This window comes from Rhinatrema bivittatum, chromosome 5 (assembly GCF_901001135.1).
Source record: "Rhinatrema bivittatum chromosome 5, aRhiBiv1.1, whole genome shotgun sequence".
Classification (NCBI taxonomy): Eukaryota; Metazoa; Chordata; class Amphibia; order Gymnophiona; family Rhinatrematidae; genus Rhinatrema; species Rhinatrema bivittatum.
Window position 1 is genome coordinate 2721347 of NC_042619.1, and position 19969 is coordinate 2741315.

General features: G+C 54.5%; 1 protein-coding gene across 3 annotated transcripts in view; it reads right to left on the bottom strand.

The window, feature by feature from the left end:
- The window catches only part of LOC115091734 (F-box/WD repeat-containing protein 7-like), a 137822-nt gene that overhangs the window by 66227 nt on the left and 51626 nt on the right, over positions 1-19969 (bottom strand). For all 3 annotated transcript variants that reach the window (XM_029601898.1, XM_029601897.1, XM_029601899.1), the window contains one exon: positions 11595-11718. In XM_029601898.1, coding sequence (XP_029457758.1) covers positions 11595-11718 — 124 coding nt within the window. The remainder of the gene's footprint in view (positions 1-11594; positions 11719-19969) is intronic.

Consider the following 19969-nt stretch of genomic DNA (forward strand, 5'->3'; position numbering starts at 1 on the left):
GACATCCAGGCGGTAGAATCTGGAGAAGGTGTGTAGGGAAGACCATGTCGCCGCTCGACAGATCTCAGCGGGAGACAGCAGTTTGGTTTCTGCCCAGGATACACACCAGGCTTCGAATATTCTACAGATCCGTATGTATGCCAGAGATGTTGAGAACTTCCGTGCGCGGAGCAGGGTGTCAATCATGGCCTTCGAGTAACCGCGCTTCTTCAGGTGAGTCCTCTCAAGGGCCAGACCTTAAGAGGGAATAGAGACTAATCTTTGTGAAGAATTGGGCCCTGCTGGAGAAGATACCTGTGTGGAGGTAGGCACAGGGGGCTCCCCCACAAGGAGTCTTTGCATGTCCGCGTACCATGGGCGTCTTGGCCAATCCGGGGCCACTAGTAGAACTAGTCCCATGTGGTGTTCTATCTTGTGGATGATCTTACCCAGTAGTGGCCAAGGGGGGGGAAGGTGTGCAGCAAGTCCTCCTCTGGCCAGGTCTGGAAGAGGGCGTTGATTCCTTGGGAGTGTGGCTCTCATCTTCGGCTGAAGAACCTGGGGACTCTAGCATTGAGAGAGGTGGCCAGGAAGTCCATGATTGGGAGACCCCAGCGATTTACTGTCAGTTGGAATGCTTTGTTCGACAGTGCCCATTCCCCCGGGTCTAGGCTTTCTCTGCTGAGGAAGTCCGCTGAGACGTTGTCTTCCCTGTGATGTGGGAGCCTGAGATCCCTTGTAGATTTACTTCTGCCCATGCCATGAGGGGATCTATTTCTAGAGATACCAGCTGGCTTCTGGTTCCTCCCTGGCAGTTGATGTAGCATTGTCCAACATTACTCGGATCGCTTGCCCTTGGAGCCTGTGGCTGTATCGCAGCACGCTAGTCTGACTGCTCGAGCTTCCAGGTGGTTTATGTTCCATCCCACCTCTTCCTTGTTCCATTGTCCCTGGGCAATCAGCTCCTGAAAGTGGGCTCCCCACCCTCGTAGACTCACATCTTTGGTGAGCACGATCCAGTTTGGTGGGGATATGCTTACTCCCCTGCTCAGTTGGTCTTCCTGTAGCCACCTCTGAAGCTGAGAACATACCTCTGCTGGGAGTTGGAGGTGGATTGAGTAATCCTAGGATAGTAGGTTCTAGTGTGATAGTTAGAAGCACTTGAGAGAGCACATCTGAGCCCTTGACAATGGAGCGACCTCCAGGGTTGATGCCATGAGCCCGAGGACTTTAAGATAGTCCCATACCTTGGGACGTGTACTGGTCATCAATCGTCGTAACTGTTCCATCAGCTTCCTCCTCCTCAGGGGAGGGAGGAAGACCTTGTTCTGTTTAGTGTCGAAACTGGCTCCCAGGTACTCTAGAGACTGAGAGGGCTGTAGACTGCTCTTTGCCATGTTCACGACCCAACCGAGTTTCTGCAGTAGTTTCTTGACTCTGCTGGTCACCTGTCTGTTTTCTTCCGAAGACATTGCCCTGATCAGCCAGTCGTCCAAGCAAGGGTGTACCAAGATCCCTTCCTTCCTCAATGTTGCTGTCACAACCACCATAATTTTGGAGAATGTTCTGGGGGCAATTGCTAATCCGAAGGGTAGTGCTTGGAACTGGTAATGGTATCCCAGTACCACAAAGCATAGAAAACGCTGGTGATCTTGATGGACTGGGATGTGAAGGTAGGCTTTGGAGAGGTCCAGGGAGGTTAGGAACTCTCCCGGTTGTACTTCCATTAAGGAGTGGAGGAGTCTCCATGCAGACGTGTAGTATAGGAAAATTAGGACTTACCTGATAATTTTCATTCCTGTAGTACCAAGGATCAGTCCAGACTGCTGGGTTATGCCTCCCGTCCAGCAGATGGAGTCAGAGAGAAACTGAAAAGGCACCACTGATATACCCTGGTGTGCCCCCTGCGATCCTCCAGTATAATCCATAACAAAGCAGTATGAAATTAGAAAACAATGGCAAATTCTGTGACTAGCTCAATATAAAGATGAAACGTATATGAACATGTGGAAAAAACGAGGAAACCATGAAAACAAGCAAGTGCCCATAAAAAACGGAACCCGAAAAACACGAAAAAACAACAGTTGCGGGACTCTACACTCTTCACTGAAATGGGCGGGCGTCTGGACTGATCCTTGGTACTACAGGAATGAAAATTATCAGGTAAGTCCTAATTTTCCTTTCCCTGTACGTACCAGGATCAGTCCAGACTGCTGGGAAGTACCCAAGCTGCCCTAAACGGGGTGGGACCCTGACAGTCCCGCACGAAGCACACCACTGCCGAATGAGTCCACCGTCGGAGCGCGCACGTCCAAACGGTAATGTCTCGCAAAGGTGTGCAATGTCTTCCAAGTAGCCGCTCGGCAAATTTCCTGCGAGGAAATAAACCCACTCTCTGCCCACGACGCCGCCTGGGAGCGCAGAGAATGAGCCTTAAGACCCTCCGGAACGGCGCGACCTTGGGAAATGTAAGTAGACACAATCGCCTCTTTCAACCAGCGTGCGATCGTAGTTTTTGAAGCTTTATTTCCCTTCTTTGGACCACCCCACAAGACAAACAGATGATCAGACAACCGAAAGGGGTTGGTAACGTCCAGGTACCGCAAGAGCGTCCTTCGAACATCCAACTTGCGAAGTTCCGGTTGCCGCGACGCCTCAGCCCCGTCCACCGCAAATGCCGGTAGGTCCACCGTCTGGTTGACGTGAAAGGCGGAAACTACCTTAGGCAAAAACGAAGGAACGGTACGTAGAGAAACCCCCGAATTAGAAATACGGAGAAAAGGTTCCCTACAAGACAACGCCTGAAGTTCCGAGATTCGGCGAGCTGAACAAATAGCGACGAGAAAAACAGTTTTGAGAGTGAGATCCTTGAGAGTAGCCCTTCGTAGAGGCTCAAACGGAGAAGTACAAAGACCCCGGAGAACCAAATTTAAACTCCAAGAAGGACAGATAGGTCGCACCGGGGGTCGCAAATGTTTAACTCCCTTTAAAAATCGTGCAACGTCCGGATGCATGGCAATGGAAACTCCGTCAAGTTTACCGCGGTAACAGCCTAAGGCCGCTACCTGCACACGCAGAGAATTATAGGATAAACCCTTCTTTAGACCCTCTTGCAAAAAAGTCAGAATATGAGACACCGTAGCCTTCCGCGACGGCACTTCCAGACCCTGACACCAGGAGTCAAAAACCTTCCATACCCTGACATAAGCAACCGAGGTAGAGGGCTTACGAGCCTGCAGAAGAGTAGTAATGACTGACTCGGAATATCCTTTCCTTCTCAATTGCCGCCTCTCATAAGCCAAGCCGCTAGACAAAAGCGATCGGCCTGGTCGAAAAATACTGGACCCTGCCGAAGGAGTCGAGGCAGATGACCGAGCCGCAAGGGGCCGTCCACCGCTAGATTGATGAGGTCGGCGAACCACGGCCTCCTCGGCCACTCCGGAGCTACGAGAATGACGGGTCCCGTGTGGGATTCTATGCGACGCAATATTTTCCCCACCAACGGCCACGGTGGAAACACATACAGAAGAACGTGCGCAGGCCAGGGAAGAGCTAGCGCGTCTACGCCCTCCGACCCGTGTTCCCTTCTGCGACTGAAGAAGCGAGCTGCCTTGGCATTCAAACGAGTTGCCATGAGGTCCAACCGGGGAGTTCCCCACCGGCGACAGATGAGTCTGAATGCCTCGGGAGATAGTTCCCACTCTCCCGGGTCTAGTCGTTGCCGGCTGAGATAGTCTGCTTGAACGTTGTCGACTCCTGCGATGTGGGACGCCGCAATCCGAGACAGGTGCTGCTCTGCCCACACCATCAACTGGCTGGCTTCGGTTGCTACCGGTAGACTCCGTGTACCGCCTTGCTGATTTATATACGCTACCGTGGTTGCGTTGTCGGACAGAACCCAAACTGCTCTGTCCCGAATCAAAGGCAGAAAGTGCTGTAATGCTAGGCGAACCGCCCTTGTTTCCAAACGATTGATCGACCACTTGGTCTGAGGAGGCGTCCAACGTCCCTGAGCGGACTGAGACTGACAGACTGCTCCCCAGCCCGTCAGACTGGCATCGGTCGTGACAATGATCCATTGAGGCGGATCCAAATCGGTGCCTTGGAGCAAGTGGACCGGATCCAACCACCATTGTAGACTGGTCCTCGCTGGGGGTAAGAGTGGCAAAGGTATCTGAAACTCTTCCGATTTGGGGTCCCAACGAGACAGAAGCGCCCTCTGTAGCGGCTGCATATGCGCAAATGACCACGGAACCAAATCCAGTGTGGATGCCATATATCCAAGAACCTGTAAGTAATCCCATACCACAGGCAGGGGAAGGGCGAGGAGACGGCGAACGTGCGCCATCAGACGCTCCATCCTTGCCTGTGGGAGAGAAACCTTTCCCACTTTCGTATCGAACGAGGCGCCCAGAAATTCCAAATTCTGGGAGGGGATCAGATGGCTCTTGGTGTAATTGACCACCCACCCCAAGGAGTGGAGCCGGTGAAGGACTGCCTGAATCGCATCTTCGCAGAGACGTCGCGATTTTGCTCGGATGAGCCAATCGTCCAAATACGGGTGTACCAACACTCCGTCTCTCCGAAGACTCGCCGCCACCACCACCATTACCTTGGTGAACACCCTCGGAGCTGTCGCCAGACCGAACGGAAGAGCACAAAACTGGAAGTGAGATCCCAGGACCATAAAGTGCAGAAATCTTTGATGGAACTCTTGTATCCCTATGTGCAAGTAAGCCTCCGTGAGATCTAAGGAAGCCAAATACTCGCCTTTGTGTACCGCCGCTATGACCGAGCGCAGGGTCTCCATCCGAAACCGCGGTATGCGCAACGCCCTGTTGACTCGCTTGAGATCCAGAATCGGCCAAAATGTGCCCTCCTTCTTGGGAACGATGAAATAGATGGAATAACGGCCCGTGTGTTGCTCGGCGGGCGGCACAGGCACTATTGCACCCAGCGCCTGCAATCGCTCCAGGGTCTGAGCAATTCGCTGTTGCTTTACCTGAGAACCGCTGGGAGAGATAAGGAACAAATCGCGCAGGGGCCTTGCAAAATCTAGGGCGTAGCCGTGAGATATAATGTCGAGGACCCATTGGTCTGAGGTAATTGTGGCCCATTCCTCCCGAAAGTAAGAGAGTCGTCCTCCTACCTCCGGGACGGAGGAATGGACCGGCGTCCCTTCATTGAGCCGCCTTAGAGGTGGCGAAGGTATGAGACGCCCCTGCGCGTGCCGGCCTTCTACCACGAAAGGAAGGAGTCCATGACTGGGAACGCGGAGACGGCTGTCGGGTAGCAAAAGAGGACCCCCTTCCCGAGCGAAAACGGCGTTGCCCGCGAAACCGTCCGCGGAAGGTACCCGAAGGGCGAAAAAATCTAGGCTTGTCCTCTGGCAACTTAAACACTTTATTCTCCTCCAAAGATCCGATAAGGTCTTCTAACTCGGTGCCAAATAACAACTTGCCCCGAAAGGGAAAGGAACCGAGTTGGGCCTTGGAGGAAGAGTCCGCCGCCCAATGACGCAGCCAGAGTAACCTCCGTGCCGACACAGCCGAAGACATAGACCGGGCCGAAGTGCGGAGGAGGTCATAAAAGGCATCCGCGGCGTAAGCCACCGCGGATTCTATACGGTTTGCTTGCTCTGCTTCATCCGGAGGCAGATCTTGAGATGTCAACATCTGTTGTACCCAACGAAGGGTAGCCCTTTGTACCATGCAGCTGCAAACGGCCGCCCGTACTCCCAAAGCCGAAACCTCAAAGATGCGCTTAAGCAACGTCTCCAGCTTCCGATCCTGAAGATCCTTAAGGGCCGTACCCCCTGTTACGGGAATGGTGGTATGTTTAGCCATGGCAGTGACCGCCGAATCCACCCTTGGCACCCTAAGGAGCTCCAAGGAATCCGCAGGGAGAGGGTAAAGCTTATCCATAGCGCGGCTGACCCTAAGAGTTGCCTCCGGATTATCCCATTCCCGGGATACAAGCTGAAACAGTTTATTATGAAAAGGAAAGGCATGCGCAGGCGTGCGGAGCCCGTCTAATTCAAAATCCCCTGGCTGGGAATTGGAGTCAACCTGGGGTACTGGAATCTTTAGTTCCCGAAGAACATGGGCAATCAAGGGATCCAGTTCTTCCTTATGAAATAAGCGGAGTATCTGAGGATCATCCCCCTCAACCGGGTCCGTACCCCCTACATCCATATCAGGATCCGGCGTGGACGGATCCTGTGAAAGGGGGGCCGGAGCTACATGCTGAGGAGGTTTTGGAGGGGGAGCCGAAGGAGCTGGAGCAGCCTGCTGCGGAGGTTGAGGAGGAGCCGGGGCTGCATCCCCCAAGCCAAAGAGACCAGTAGAAAGTCTCCCCCGTTTATCTGGGGCAGGAGTACCCTGCTCCCATTCCACTTCGGCCTCCATATAAGCCTTGTGGAGCAAAAGTACAAATTGTGAGGAAAAGGGATGAGGCCTCTTCAAAGAACCTCCTTTTGCTCCCACAGGTGGCAAATTAACAGGCCCTGGTAACCCGCGGGGGCTAAGATCCGGTGGGGACAGGGGGGGGGGGAGTCATCCCTTCTTCCGACGAAACCGCATCGCGATCCGAGTCATTTAAAATGGCCGCCGAATTTTCTAAAATGGCCGCCGCCCCCGGAATCGGCAGCGCGGACTGCCGAGATTTGGCCGACGCTGGCCGTGCCCCCACGCCGCGGGGAAGGGGAGCTCCCGGCCGCGGCTGACCCCCCGCGAGGAACCCTCACCCCCGGGAAGGCACCGGGAGCAAAGGCCCTCGCGGGAGAGCCGATTGGCCCGGCTCCCCACATGCCGTACAAACAGTGCCTCGGGGCATGGTTTTTTTTTTTTTTTTTTTTAACACCAAAAAACGGCGCGAAAAACGGCGCGAGTAAGGGCTGGGTGACAAGCCACCCCTTCCGGAGACCACAGTGAGGAACGCAGGCAGTGGACACAATTACCTCGTTTTTAAATTTATTTATTTTTTTTTTTAATAGCGCTGCCACCGGCAGCTAAAGTACCTCACAGACAAGTGGCTGGTGGAGCCTGCAGGGGGTGTAGCACACCTCTCCGAGGAATGAAACTTCTCAGGAGGCGGATAGGGAGAGTGACCGGCCCACCAATTAATCCTCCCCTCCTCTCACTGGGGTAAGACTGAAAAAACCCCGGGAAAAGGCTGTAGGGCAGTGCCCTGCCTGGCCTGCTATGGCTCCACTTATTATTACCAAATTAGGTACAAATCACTAATTGATCTAGTCACAGGATTTCTCCTCTATATTAAGTCAAACCTGATAGGGAAATCCCTTCACAATTCAATTTACAGGAGATCAGGACCGCAAGGTTATGCTCTCTCATCTGCTGGAGTCAGAGATATACTGGAGGATCGCAGGGGGCGCACCAGGGTATATCAGTGGTGCCTTTTCAGTTTCTCTCTGACTCCATCTGCTGGACGGGAGGCATAACCCAGCAGTCTGGACTGATCCTGGTACGTACAGGGAACCGCAGATTATGGCTGACATTCTTGAGGTCCAAGATGGGTCCGAATGATCCTTCTTTCTTGGGGATGATAAAATAGATGGAATAATGTCCTGTATTTTGTTGGGGCGTAGGGACTGGAGTTATTGCTGTCAGACTGAGTAGTCTTGTCAGAGTAGCTTCCACCGCCAGTCTCTTGGTGTGGGAGTGGCAGGGTGATATCATAAATTTGTCTCAAGGTTATGCTGCATAATTCTCGAATGATGTTTAGTACCCATTTGTCCGATGTGATCTCGACCCATTGTTGGTAGAAGAGGGAAAGTCGACCCCCTATTTCCTCTTCCTTTGAATGGGTTGGCCCATTCTCATTGAGGAGCACAGCTGGAGCCTGCTCCCTGGCCTGTCGGTTCCAAAAGGGCTGGGACATTCCGGAGGGCCGAGGTGCCTGAAACTGCGAGTTCCTGTAGGGTCGAAATCGTTGAGAGTCTCTGGCCCCTGATTCTTCTGGGGGAGGGGCGCTGGGATCTTTTACCCTTGTCCTCCGGTAGCCGAGGCAAAGGGGATTCGCCCCACTTGCTGGCTAACTTCTCTAATTCACTTCCAAAAAAGAGATCCTTTAAAGGAATGCCCAATCCCCCTGTTCTACCATGCCTCCTACTCATTCTCTCCATTTCAATGATTGCCACATTCTCCCATACCTCATACCCTGTGACAGAATGTCCTTTCCACCACCTTCACCATGCTTCCTTTTCCATTTATCGGGACCCACATTCCACTTCCCTTTTTTACTATGCCCTCTCCCCCTCTGTTGTACCATGCTATCTTCCCTGTTTTCTCAATTCCTCCACTCTTATTTAATCATTCAGTTTGATATTAAAATTCTCCAAGTGGTTTACAATAAAAGCAACATAAAATAGAAACATATAACCATAACAATAAAGTAACTAAAGATAAAAAATTAAGAAAATTTAAACAAAAAAAATAAACAAATATAGTCCAAATATCACCCAACCCACCTCTGAAAACCAATTTGTTAATCCCCAAACCATTTAGTCATCCTATTGATCCCATGATCAGATTTTCATTATCTCCCACACCATTTATTCCTTGCTAGAAGCATTTACAAACAGCTAGGCCTTCAACAGCTTGCAAAACTTCAAATAATCATTATCCTGCCGTATTTCCAAAGCTGAAAGGCTGTGCTGCGTGACACTAATCTATTCTAAGACAGAGTCAGAGTCTTCAACAAATCTTGTCCTGCTTGAGCCCTGATCATGCAAAATGCACAATAGATAGCACTTTAAATTGAATAAGTTGGGGAAATCAGTAGCCAGTGCAGATCATACACCACTGGAGTGATATGGTCAGAGCTCTTTAAACCTGTCACCACTCAGGTTGCCATATGCTGAACCATCCAGTCTCTGAGTACGAACCCTGGGCAAACTCTGATATAACATATTAATCTAATCTATTAGAAACAAAGGTATGTAGTAATGTCTATGTCCTGAAGAGGCAATATCTGATGTAATTGACTGATCAATCGCAAATAGCCAAACGAGACCTGGCAACTTCGTATCCAGCCAGACATCAAAGCTACAAACCACTTCTCTATTTAGTAGTTTGACTCCTTGAACTACTGGGAAAGCTGAAAAGGGTACTATTTGTCGTGCTGATCCACAATAACGCTGATTTATCTGGGTTTAGCTTTAATTTGTGTCTAAATAATCAATAGGCAATTGCTTTCAAACACCTATTCAGATTATCTATAGCCTCCACCCAATCTACTCCCGTTTTCTTGTGTAACTCCATCTTTTTCTGTTCCTCAGCACAATCCTTTCCTTCTACCATAGCTCTGCCACCTCCTCATTCAACAGTGCCTCCCTCATGACTCCTATTGTACTGAGCTCATCCCCTTCCACATTGTAGAGCCCGTCACCTCCTCTTCTTCTCACTTTCTCCATGGGGCAGATCCTAGCTGACTTCTTACCTTCATCTCGACACTTCTCTCTCCACCTCCTCATTCAACAGTGCCTCCCTCATGACTCCTATTGTACTGAGCCCATCCCCTTCCACATTGTAGAGCCCGTCACCTCCTCTTCCTCTCACTTTCTCCATGGGGCAGATCCTAGCTGACTTCTTACCTTCATCTCGACACTTCTCTCTCCACCTCCTCATTCAACAGTGCCTCCCTCATGACTCCTATTGTACTGAGCCCATCCCCTTCCACATTGTAGAGCCCGTCACCTCCTCTTCCTCTCACTTTCTCCATGGGGCAGATCCTACCTGACTTCTTACCTTCATCTCGACACTTCTCTCTCCACCTCCTCATTCACAGTGCCTCCCTCATGACTCCTATTGTGCTGAGCCCATCCCCTTCCACCTCCTCTTCCTCTCACTTTCTCCATGGGGCAGATCCTAGCTAACTTCTTACCTTCATCTCGACACTTCTCTCTCCACCTCCTCATTCAACAGTGCCTCCCTCATGACTCCTATTGTACTGAGCCCATCCCCTTCCACCTCCTCTTCCTCTCACTTTCTCCATGGGGCAGATCCTACCTGACTTCTTACCTTCATCTCGACACTTCTCTCTCCACCTCCTCATTCAACAGTGCCTCCCTCATGACTCCTATTGTGCTGAGCCCATCCCCTTCCACCTCCTCTTCCTCTCACTTTCTCCATGGGGCAGATCCTAGCTAACTTCTTACCTTCATCTCGACACTTCTCTCTCCACCTCCTCATTCAACAGTGCCTCCCTCATGACTCCTATTGTACTGAATCCCATCCCCTTCCACCTCCTCTTCCTCTCACTTTCTCCATGGGGCAGATCCTAGCTGACTTCTTACCTTCATCTCGACACTTCTCTCTCCACCTCCTCATTCAACAGTGCCTCCCTCATGACTCCTATTGTACTGAGCCCATCCCCTTCCACATTGTAGAGCCCGTCACCTCCTCTTCCTCTCACTTTCTCCATGGGGCAGATCCTAGCTGACTTCTTACCTTCATCTCGACACTTCTCTCTCCACCTCCTCATTCAACAGTGCCTCCCTCATGACTCCTATTGTACTGAGCCCATCCCCTTCCACATTGTAGAGCCCGTCACCTCCTCTTCCTCTCACTTTCTCCATGGGGCAGATCCTAGCTGACTTCTTACCTTCATCTCGACACTTCTCTCTCCACCTCCTCATTCAACAGTGCCTCCCTCATGACTCCTATTGTACTGAGCCCATCCCCTTCCACCTCCTCTTCCTCTCACTTTCTCCATGGGGCAGATCCTACCTGACTTCTTACCTTCATCTCGACACTTCTCTCTCCACCTCCTCATTCAACAGTGCCTCCCTCATGACTCCTATTGTGCTGAGCCCATCCCCTTCCACCTCCTCTTCCTCTCACTTTCTCCATGGGGCAGATCCTAGCTGACTTCTTACCTTCATCTCCACACTTCTCTCTCCACCTCCTCATTCAACAGTACCTCCCTCATGACTCCTATTGTACTGAGCCCATCCCCTTCCACCACCTCTTCCTCTCACTTTCTCCATGGGGCAGATCCTAGCTGACTTCTTACCTTCATCTCGACACTTCTCTCTCCACCTCCTCATTCAACAGTGCCTCCCTCATGACTCCTATTGTACTGAGCCCATCCCCTTCCACATTGTAGAGCCCGTCACCTCCTCTTCCTCTCACTTTCTCCATGGGGCAGATCCTAGCTGACTTCTTACCTTCATCTCGACACTTCTCTCTCCACCTCCTCATTCAACAGTGCCTCCCTCATGACTCCTATTGTACTGAGCCCCATCCCCTTCCACCTCCTCTTCCTCTCACTTTCTCCATGGGGCAGATCCTAGCTGACTTCTTACCTTCATCTCGACACGTCTCTCTCCACCTCCTCATTCAACAGTGCCTCCCTCATGACTGCTATTGTACTGAGCCCATCCCCTTCCACCTCCTCTTCCTCTCACTTTCTCCATGGGGCAGATCCTAGCTGACTTCTTACCTTCATCGACACTTCTCTCTCCACCTCCTCATTCAACAGTGCCTCCCTCATGACTCCTATTGTACTGAGCCCATCCCCTTCCACATTGTAGAGCCCGTCACCTCCTCTTCCTCTCACTTTCTCCATGGGGCAGATCCTAGCTGACTTCTTACCTTCATCTCGACACTTCTCTCTCCACAGCAGGTTGTCTTCAGCCAGAATCCTCCAGTAGCGGCAGGTCTGTGCTGCCCGTAGCAGGTCTCGGGGCTCGAGGAAGGACAGCACGTACAATGCCAACTGCGGAAACAGAATATTATCAGGTTCTTCAAACGCTAGGGAATGCAAAAAAGGAGGGCGCTGAGCAATTCTCAATACAAATCAGACTCAGACGCTGGTGAAAGGCTGGAGAAGAATGGGACAATAAATGGAAAAACTGCACTCAGGCTTGCAGCATGGGACTACATAATCCCTCCACACTCAAAGGAGGGCAAACCTTTTCCTACACAGAGCCCCGTTAGCGGCTGATGCCTGCAGAAGGGGCTTTGGGCAGACGTCTTCTCCCCTCCCCCCCCTGCAACCAGGAGAAAGGTGAATTATAACCCAAAAAATAGACAGCATACTGACATTGTTTTCCATCTTTATTTCTTTACTTAAGCCTTTGTACATAGATATTTAGAGCAGAAAGCTCAGAGGTTCATCAGATCCTACGTTCTGATTCCCTAATCAAGGAAAAAGACCTTATCTGGATCTATAGCCAATTTAGCAGCAGTGAGAAATTCCATTCCAATCTTAAATATGGTGAAATCCTGGGGCATTGATATGCCAACCTTCACTGCCTACACCATCAGTCCTGAATCCCAGGGCACTGCCAGTCCCACCTTCACAGCCTACACCATCAGTCCTGACTCCAAATGCACCACCACCCACCGAATCCCAGGGCACTGCCAGTCCAACCTTCACTGCCTATACAATTAGTCCTGAATCCCAGGGCACTGCCAGTCCCACCTTCACTGTCTACACAACCAGCCCCGAATCCCAGGGCACTGCCAGTCCAACCTTCACTGCCTATAACAACCAGCCCCGAATCCCAGGGCACTGCCAGTCCAACCTTCACTGCCTACACCATCAGTCCTGACTCCAAATGCACCACCAGCCCCGAATCCCAGGGCATGGCCAGTCCAACCTTCACTGTCTACACAACCAGCCCCGAATCCCAGGGCACTGCCAGTCCCACCTTCACTGCCTACACAACCAGCCCCGAATCCCAGGGCACTGCCAGTCCCACCTTCACTGCCTTTACAACCAGCCCAGAATCCCAGGGCACTGCCAGTCCCACCTTCACTGCCTATACAACCAGCTCCGAATAAGAAAATTATTATTTACCTGCTAATTTTCGTTCCTGTAGTACCATGGATCAGTCCAGACAGTGGGTTATGTCCCCAATCCAGCAGATGGAGTCAGCACAAGCTTTGAGGGGGCGTCACCCTATATAGCACTACCCCCTCTGCAGGAGTTCAGTATCGAGTATATCAAAGCCCGAGTAGAAAAACCGAACCCCTTAATGGATCAAGTAGAAAAGGAACCGGCAACGAAGCCGTGCAACTATACCAACTAGAACTGCAAAGACCCTACCAACGGGTAGGAAGCTTTAGAAACACAGGAAGACAACCTACACAGTAAGACAACCTGTGGGGAACTGCGAGAAGCAGTAAAAGCTGAAGACGTTAGAAAGGACAGCCACAGAAAAAGGAGCCGAGCAGGCAGAGAACCCAGACGCAGTGGGCGTCTGGACTGATCCATGGTACTACAGGAACGAAAATTAGCAGGTAAATAATAATTTTCTTTTCCCTGTACGTACCTGGATCAGTCCAGACAGTGGGATGTACCCAAGCTTCCCTAAATCGGGTGGGGTCCTGCGAGGCCTGCTCGGAGAACCTGCTCGCCAAAAAGCCCAGAGACTGGAGAGGCGAGAGATAGGCGATAGTGCCTCGAGAACGTATGTAACGATTTCCAGGTGGCAGCTCTACAGATTTCTTGAGAAGAAACAGAGCGAGCCGCCGCCCAGGCGGCCGCCTGAGAACGCGTAGAGTGCGCGAAAATGCCGGGTGGGGGAGACCGCCCCACCCCAATGTAGGAAGCCGCAATGCCAGCCGTCAGCCATCCGGCAATCGTCGTCTTGGAGGCCCGGGACCCCTTCTTGGGGCCAGACCAAAGGACGAAGAGATGGTCAGACGTCCAGAAATCATTCGCAGCTTCCAGATAGAGACGCAGAGTGCGCTTGACATCCAAGAGTCGTAGAGACTTCGGCTCGAAAGACGAGAAGGACGGCAGTTCCACCGTCTGATTCCCATGAAACGCAGACACCACCTTCGGGATAAGCGACGAGCGGAACAGATAGCCACCAGAAAACACTGCCTTAAGGGTGAGATCCTTAAGCGTTGCACTCCTCAGTGGTTCGAGGTGGAGACTCCAGGAGGGCCAAAGATCTCGCAACGGAGGCCGCAGATGTGGAACACCCTTGAGGAAACGAACAATGTCCGGGGGCTGCAGCAGAGAACCCCCATCGCGCAATAGCGAACCAAGGACGGCCACCTGGACCCGTAGGGAATTATAGGCGAGCTCCTTGTCCACCCCCGCATGTAGAAATTGAAGGATGTGAGGAACAGAAGCCTTAGGTGGTCCCGTGTTCTGGCTGGAACACCACGCCTCGAACACCTTCCAGACTTGAACATAGGCTACCGACGTCGACGTCTTTCGCGAACTCAACAGGGTGGACACTACCGCCTCCTGGTAGCCTCGGCGCCGGAGGCGGCGCCTCTCAATAGCCAAGCCGCCAGACAGAAGAAGTCTGCCTGCTCGAAAAATACCGGACCCTGATGCAAGAGGCGGGAGAGACGCCCTAGTCGTATGGGTCCATCGAGGACCAGCTGTAGCAGGTCCTCAAACCAGGGATGCCTGGGCCATTCTGGTGCGACGAAAACCACAGTCCCCTGATGAGCCTCTATTCTGCGGAGTGTTCTGCCCACCAGTGGCCACGATGGGAATGCGTAGAGAAGGAGATGGGGCGGCACGGGAGTACCAGGGCATCGACTCCCTCCGCACCTCGCTCTCCTCGGCGGCCCTTGAAGAAATCGGGAGCCTTGGCGTTGTGCGCGGACGCCCTCAGACCCAGGTGGGGGGGTCCCCCACCGATGGACAAGCAGCTGCAACGCCTCATCGGATAGTGACCATTCCCCGGGATCCAGTAGTTGACGACCGAGGAAATCCGCCTGGACGTTGCCTACCCCTGCGAAGTGCGAGACCGCCAGGCGGACCAGATGCCGCACTGCCCACAGCAATCAACATCGCTGCCTCGAGCGCGACCGGCGGGTTGCGAGTGCCTCCTTTGTCGGTTGATATATGCCACGGTGGTAGCGATGTCCGAAAATATCCTGGCCTCCCGGTGCCGAAGAAGTAGCAGGAAGTGTCGCAGAGCTAGTCTGACCGCTCAGGTCTCCAGACAATCGATGGACCATATCGACTCCACCTCGGACCACGTCCCCTGCGTGGAGCTGCGGTCGCACACTGCTCCCCAGCCGCCGAGACTGGCGCCGGTGGTAACTACCACCCAATTTGGGAGATCGAGGGACACGCCGCGAGCCCGATTCGCCGGATCCAACCACCAGCTCAGACTGTTCCTGGCCGCTTGCGGCAGAGGGGGAAGCACCTGGTAGTCCTGCGAGAGCGGTTTCCAACAGGAGAGAAGAGCTCTCTGTAGAGGTAGGAGGCGCGCAAACGCCCAAGGAACCATGTCGATGGTGGAGCCCATCACCCCCAGGAGCGGGGACGGAGCTGGGACAGGTGTCGTAGGCCGTCCCCAAAAAAAAATCCAAGCGCTGCGAGGAGGGAGCTCTTGGAGAAATTCACCACCCATCCCAGGAACTGCAGGAACTGTACTACCCTGGCCACCGCTGCCTGTCCATGGCGGAAAGACTTCGCTCGAACGAGCCAATCGTCCAGATAAGGATGGACTAGAATGCCCTCCTTCCGAAGGGCAGCCGCCACCACTACCATGATCTTGGTAAAAGTGCACGGAGCTGTCGCCAACCCGAATGGGAGGGCCATGAATTGGAAATGCTGGCCAGAATCTTGAACCTGAGAGGACGTTGATGTTCCCGGTGAACGGGAATGAGCAGGTAGGCCTCCGTCAGATCCAAGGAGGCTAGGAACTCCCCCCGATGCACCGCCGCGATCACAGACCACAGTGTTTCCATGCGGAACCGGGGACTTGTTGACGTCCTTGAGATCCAGGATGGGCCGGTAGGAACCGTCCTTCTTTGGCACCACAAGGTACATGGAATCATGGCCCAAGTCCACCTCTCCGAAGGGCACGGGCGCAATAGCGCCTATCTCCTGACGCCTGTCCAGCGTTAACTGCACCGCCCATCGTTTGGGACCCCGATCCGCAGGGGGAGAAGATGAACCGTCCCTGCGGAGCGCGGACAAACTCCAAAGCGTAGCCGCGTCCTATGGTGTCCAGGACCCACTGGTATGAGGCGATGTGCGCCCACTCCTTGTCGAACAACGCCAGCCGACCCCCAAGTCTGGGAACGGCGGAGTGGGCGAGCCTGACAACATTGTGAGGACTTGGGAGAGGGATGTCCCGTCCCGGGGCTGGAGCGGGCGGGCCGGCGCCCGCGAAAGGAGCGCGACCAGGGCTGAGACCTGGGGGCGGAGGGCCTGGAGGCCGCCGGACTGTAGTTCCTGTAGCGTCGTTGAGCCCTGGCTCTGGTCCGGGACGAAGAAAACGCCCTAGAAGACCGGTATCTGTCCTCTGGCAGACGATGAACCGCATTTTCCCCCCCCGGGACTTGATGATCTGATCCAAATCCTCCCCAAAGAGGAACTTACCCCTGACAGGCAGGGAGCCCAGACTTGACTTGGAGGACGTATCCGCCGCCCAGTTGCGAAGCCACAGCAAACATCTGGCCACTACCACCGAAACCATGGAACGTGCCAGCTCCCGAAACAGGTCGTACGAGGCATCCTCCCCGTACGACACCGCGGCTTCCAGCCTATCCGCCGGGGCGGCCTCCCCGGGAGGAAGGGCCTGGGAAGGGAGGAGTTGCTGCACCCAGAGGAGGCTTGCCCGCTGGGCAAGGGAACTGCACATCACTGCTTGCATACCCAGCGTGGAGACCTCGAAGACCCTTTTGAGGAAAACTTCCAACTTGCGATTGCGCGCATCCCGCAGGGCCGCGCGATCGTCGTCCTCTTCGTGACCGCCGACACCGCGGAGGCCACCTTTAGTACCTAAATGAGATCCAGGAAACTTCCGGCAGTGGATACAACTTTTCCATGGGCCGTCCGACCTTCAAGGAAGCCTCCAGAGCGTCCCATTCCCTAGCGAGAAGCTGGAGGAAAGATTTGTGGATGGGAAAGCCCGGGCCCTCGGCCGAAGAGCCGCCAGGACCGGATCCCCCTTCTTTGCCGAGGTGACGACCGCAGGAGCTACAGGCGCGGGCGGGTCCGGCGGCGGACCCAGATCCAGCTCCTGGATAATCAGCGGGATAAGGTCGTCTAGCTCTTCCCTCCGGAAGAGGCGAAGCGTGCGCGGATCATTCCCCTCCGGCATGGAGTCCGCCAGGCCCAGGGCCGTAACATCAGGTTCAGAAGCCGCCGGGCCTGGCGCCGCTCCCCCCGGCCCCGGGGGGGGGGGGGGTGGGGGCCCCCACGCCCGCCAAGACGGGGGGGGCCTGAGAAGCAGTCGCCATCCGAGGAACCGTAGCCTGGGGAGGCCCCGCAGGTGTGTCCAGCCCCTGCAAATATGCCGTATGCATACGCAGAATAAATTCCGGGGAAAACCCCGGCCTGCCCGAGGGGGCTCCGGACGAAGGAGAGGCCGTGGTATCCTGCCCCGGCGGACCCGGTTCCGGTACCAGGGCCGGTGGACAAGCCGCAACCGCATCCCTATCCTCCAGCGCTCCCTGAGTCCCCTCAGGGCGCTGTGTGTGTAAGATGGCCGCCGTTCCCGCCAGGAATGGGGGAGGGGCCGGCCCACGCTGCCCGGGCAAACTGGAAAGGAAGGCAAAATCGGCAAGGGACTGCGAGGTGCCCTCCCCCCGGGAAGGCACCAAGCGTCCCTGCAGGCTGAGCAGCGCGACGGCCGCGGCATCGGGAGCGCGTGGCAGCAGAAACGGCAGCGAAGAACAGCCTCAATTAAAGCCTTAAGCCTTGGGGGGGGCCGGTCGGCCTGCACTGCCCGCCGGATGAAGTTCCAAGTGCCGCGGGGGGGCCCTCCCGGCCGCACTACCCGCCGAAAACGTCCTCCCTGCCTGAAAAACGGCGCCGCGGGGGGGGCCCGGTCGGCCTGCACTGCCCGCCGGATGAAGCTCCAAGTGCCGCAGGGGGGCCCTCCTGGCCGCACAACCCGCCGAAAACATCTTCCCTGCCTGCCACAGCAGCCCCTGAGGAGCTGCAAAATGGCCGCCGGCAAGAAATTCAGCGCGGGGAGGCCGGCTCCCCCGGCATCCGCGAGGCACTGGAGGTTGTAGAGCTGCAAAGGAAAAGAAACACAGCAAATCCAAAACTTACCCCGTCCAAAACGCAGCACAGGCAAGAGAGAGGACCCAGAGAGAGAAAAACAGCTCCCCAAAAGAGAAACTTTTTCATTTTTTTTTTTTTCAAATACAACAACTTGATCCAAACAAGACAAGTAGGCAGAGGCCAAAGCGAAAATCAGAAAGAAAAACACAGGGAAAAACCTATAGCAATGGGAGAATCCCAGGATACCCTACTCGCATCTGCTGGAGTCAGAAGATACTGAACTCCTGCAGAGGGGGTAGTGCTATATAGGGTGACGCCCCCTCAAAGCTTGTGCTGACTCCATCTGCTGGATTGGGGACATAACCCACTGTCTGGACTGATCCAGGTACGTACAGGGAACCCAGGGCACTGCCAGTCCAACCTTCACTGTCTACACAACCAGCCCCGAATCCCAGGGCACTGCCAGTCCAACCTTCACTGCCTACACAACCAGCCCCGAATCCCAGGGCACTGCCAGTCCCACCTTCACTGTCTATACAACCAGCCCCGAATCCCAGGGCACTGCCAGTCCCACCTTCACTGCCTACACAACCAGCCCCGAATCCCAGGGCACTGCCAGTCCCACCTTCACTGTCTATACAACCAGCCCCGAATCCCAGGGCACTGCCAGTCCAACCTTCACTGTCTATACAACCAGCCCCGAATCCCAGGGCACTGCCAGTCCCACCTTCACTGCCTACACAACCAGCCCCGAATCCCAGGGCACTGCCAGTCCCACCTTCACTGTCTATACAACCAGCCCCGAATCCCAGGGCACTGCCAGTCCAACCTTCACTGCCTACACAACCAGCCCCGAATCCCAGGGCACTGCCAGTCCAACCCTCACTGTCTACACAACCAGCCCCGAATCCCAGGGCACTGCCAGTCCAACCTTCACTGCCTACACAACCAGCCCCGAATCCCAGGGCACTGCCAGTCTAACCCTCACTGTCTACACAACCAGCCCCGAATCCCAGGGCAGTGCCAGTCCCACCTTCACTGTCTATACAACCAGCCCCGAATCCCAGGGCACTGCCAGTCCAACCTTCACTGTCTACACAACCAGCCCCGAATCCCAGGGCACTGCCAGTCCCACCTTCACTGCCTATACAACCAGCCCCGAATCCCAGGGCACTGCCAGTCCAACCTTCACTGTCTACACAACCAGCCCCGAATCCCAGGGCACTGCCAGTCCCACCTTCACTGCCTACACAACCAGCCCCGAATCCCAGGGCACTGCCAGTCCCACCTTCACTGTCTATACAACCAGCCCCGAATCCCAGGGCACTGCCAGTCCAACCTTCACTGTCTATACAACCAGCCCCGAATCCCAGGGCACTGCCAGTCCAACCTTCACTGTCTATACAACCAGCCCCGAATCCCAGGGCACTGCCAGTCCCACCTTCACTGCCTACACAACCAGCCCCGAATCCCAGGGCACTGCCAGTCCCACCTTCACTGCCTATACAACCAGCCCCGAATCCCAGGGCACTGCCAGTCCAACCTTCACTGCCTATACAACCAGCCCCGAATACCAGGGCACTGCCAGTCCAACCTTCACTGCCTATACAACCAGCCCCGAATCCCAGGGCACTGCCAGTCCAACCTTCACTGCCTATACAACCAGCCCCGAATCCCAGGGCACTGCCAGTCCAACCTTCACTGCCTACACAACCAGCCCCGAATCCCAGGGCACTGCCAGTCCCACCTTCACTGCCTACACAACCAGCCCCGAATCCCAGGGCACTGCCAGTCCCACCTTCACTGTCTATACAACCAGCCCCGAATCCCAGGGCACTGCCAGTCCCACCTTCACTGTCTATACAACCAGCCCCGAATACCAGGGCACTGCCAGTCCAACCTTCACTGTCTACACAACCAGCCCCGAATCCCAGGGCACTGCCAGTCCCACCTTCACTGCCTACACAACCAGCCCCGAATCCCAGGGCACTGCCAGTCCCACCTTCACTGTCTATACAACCAG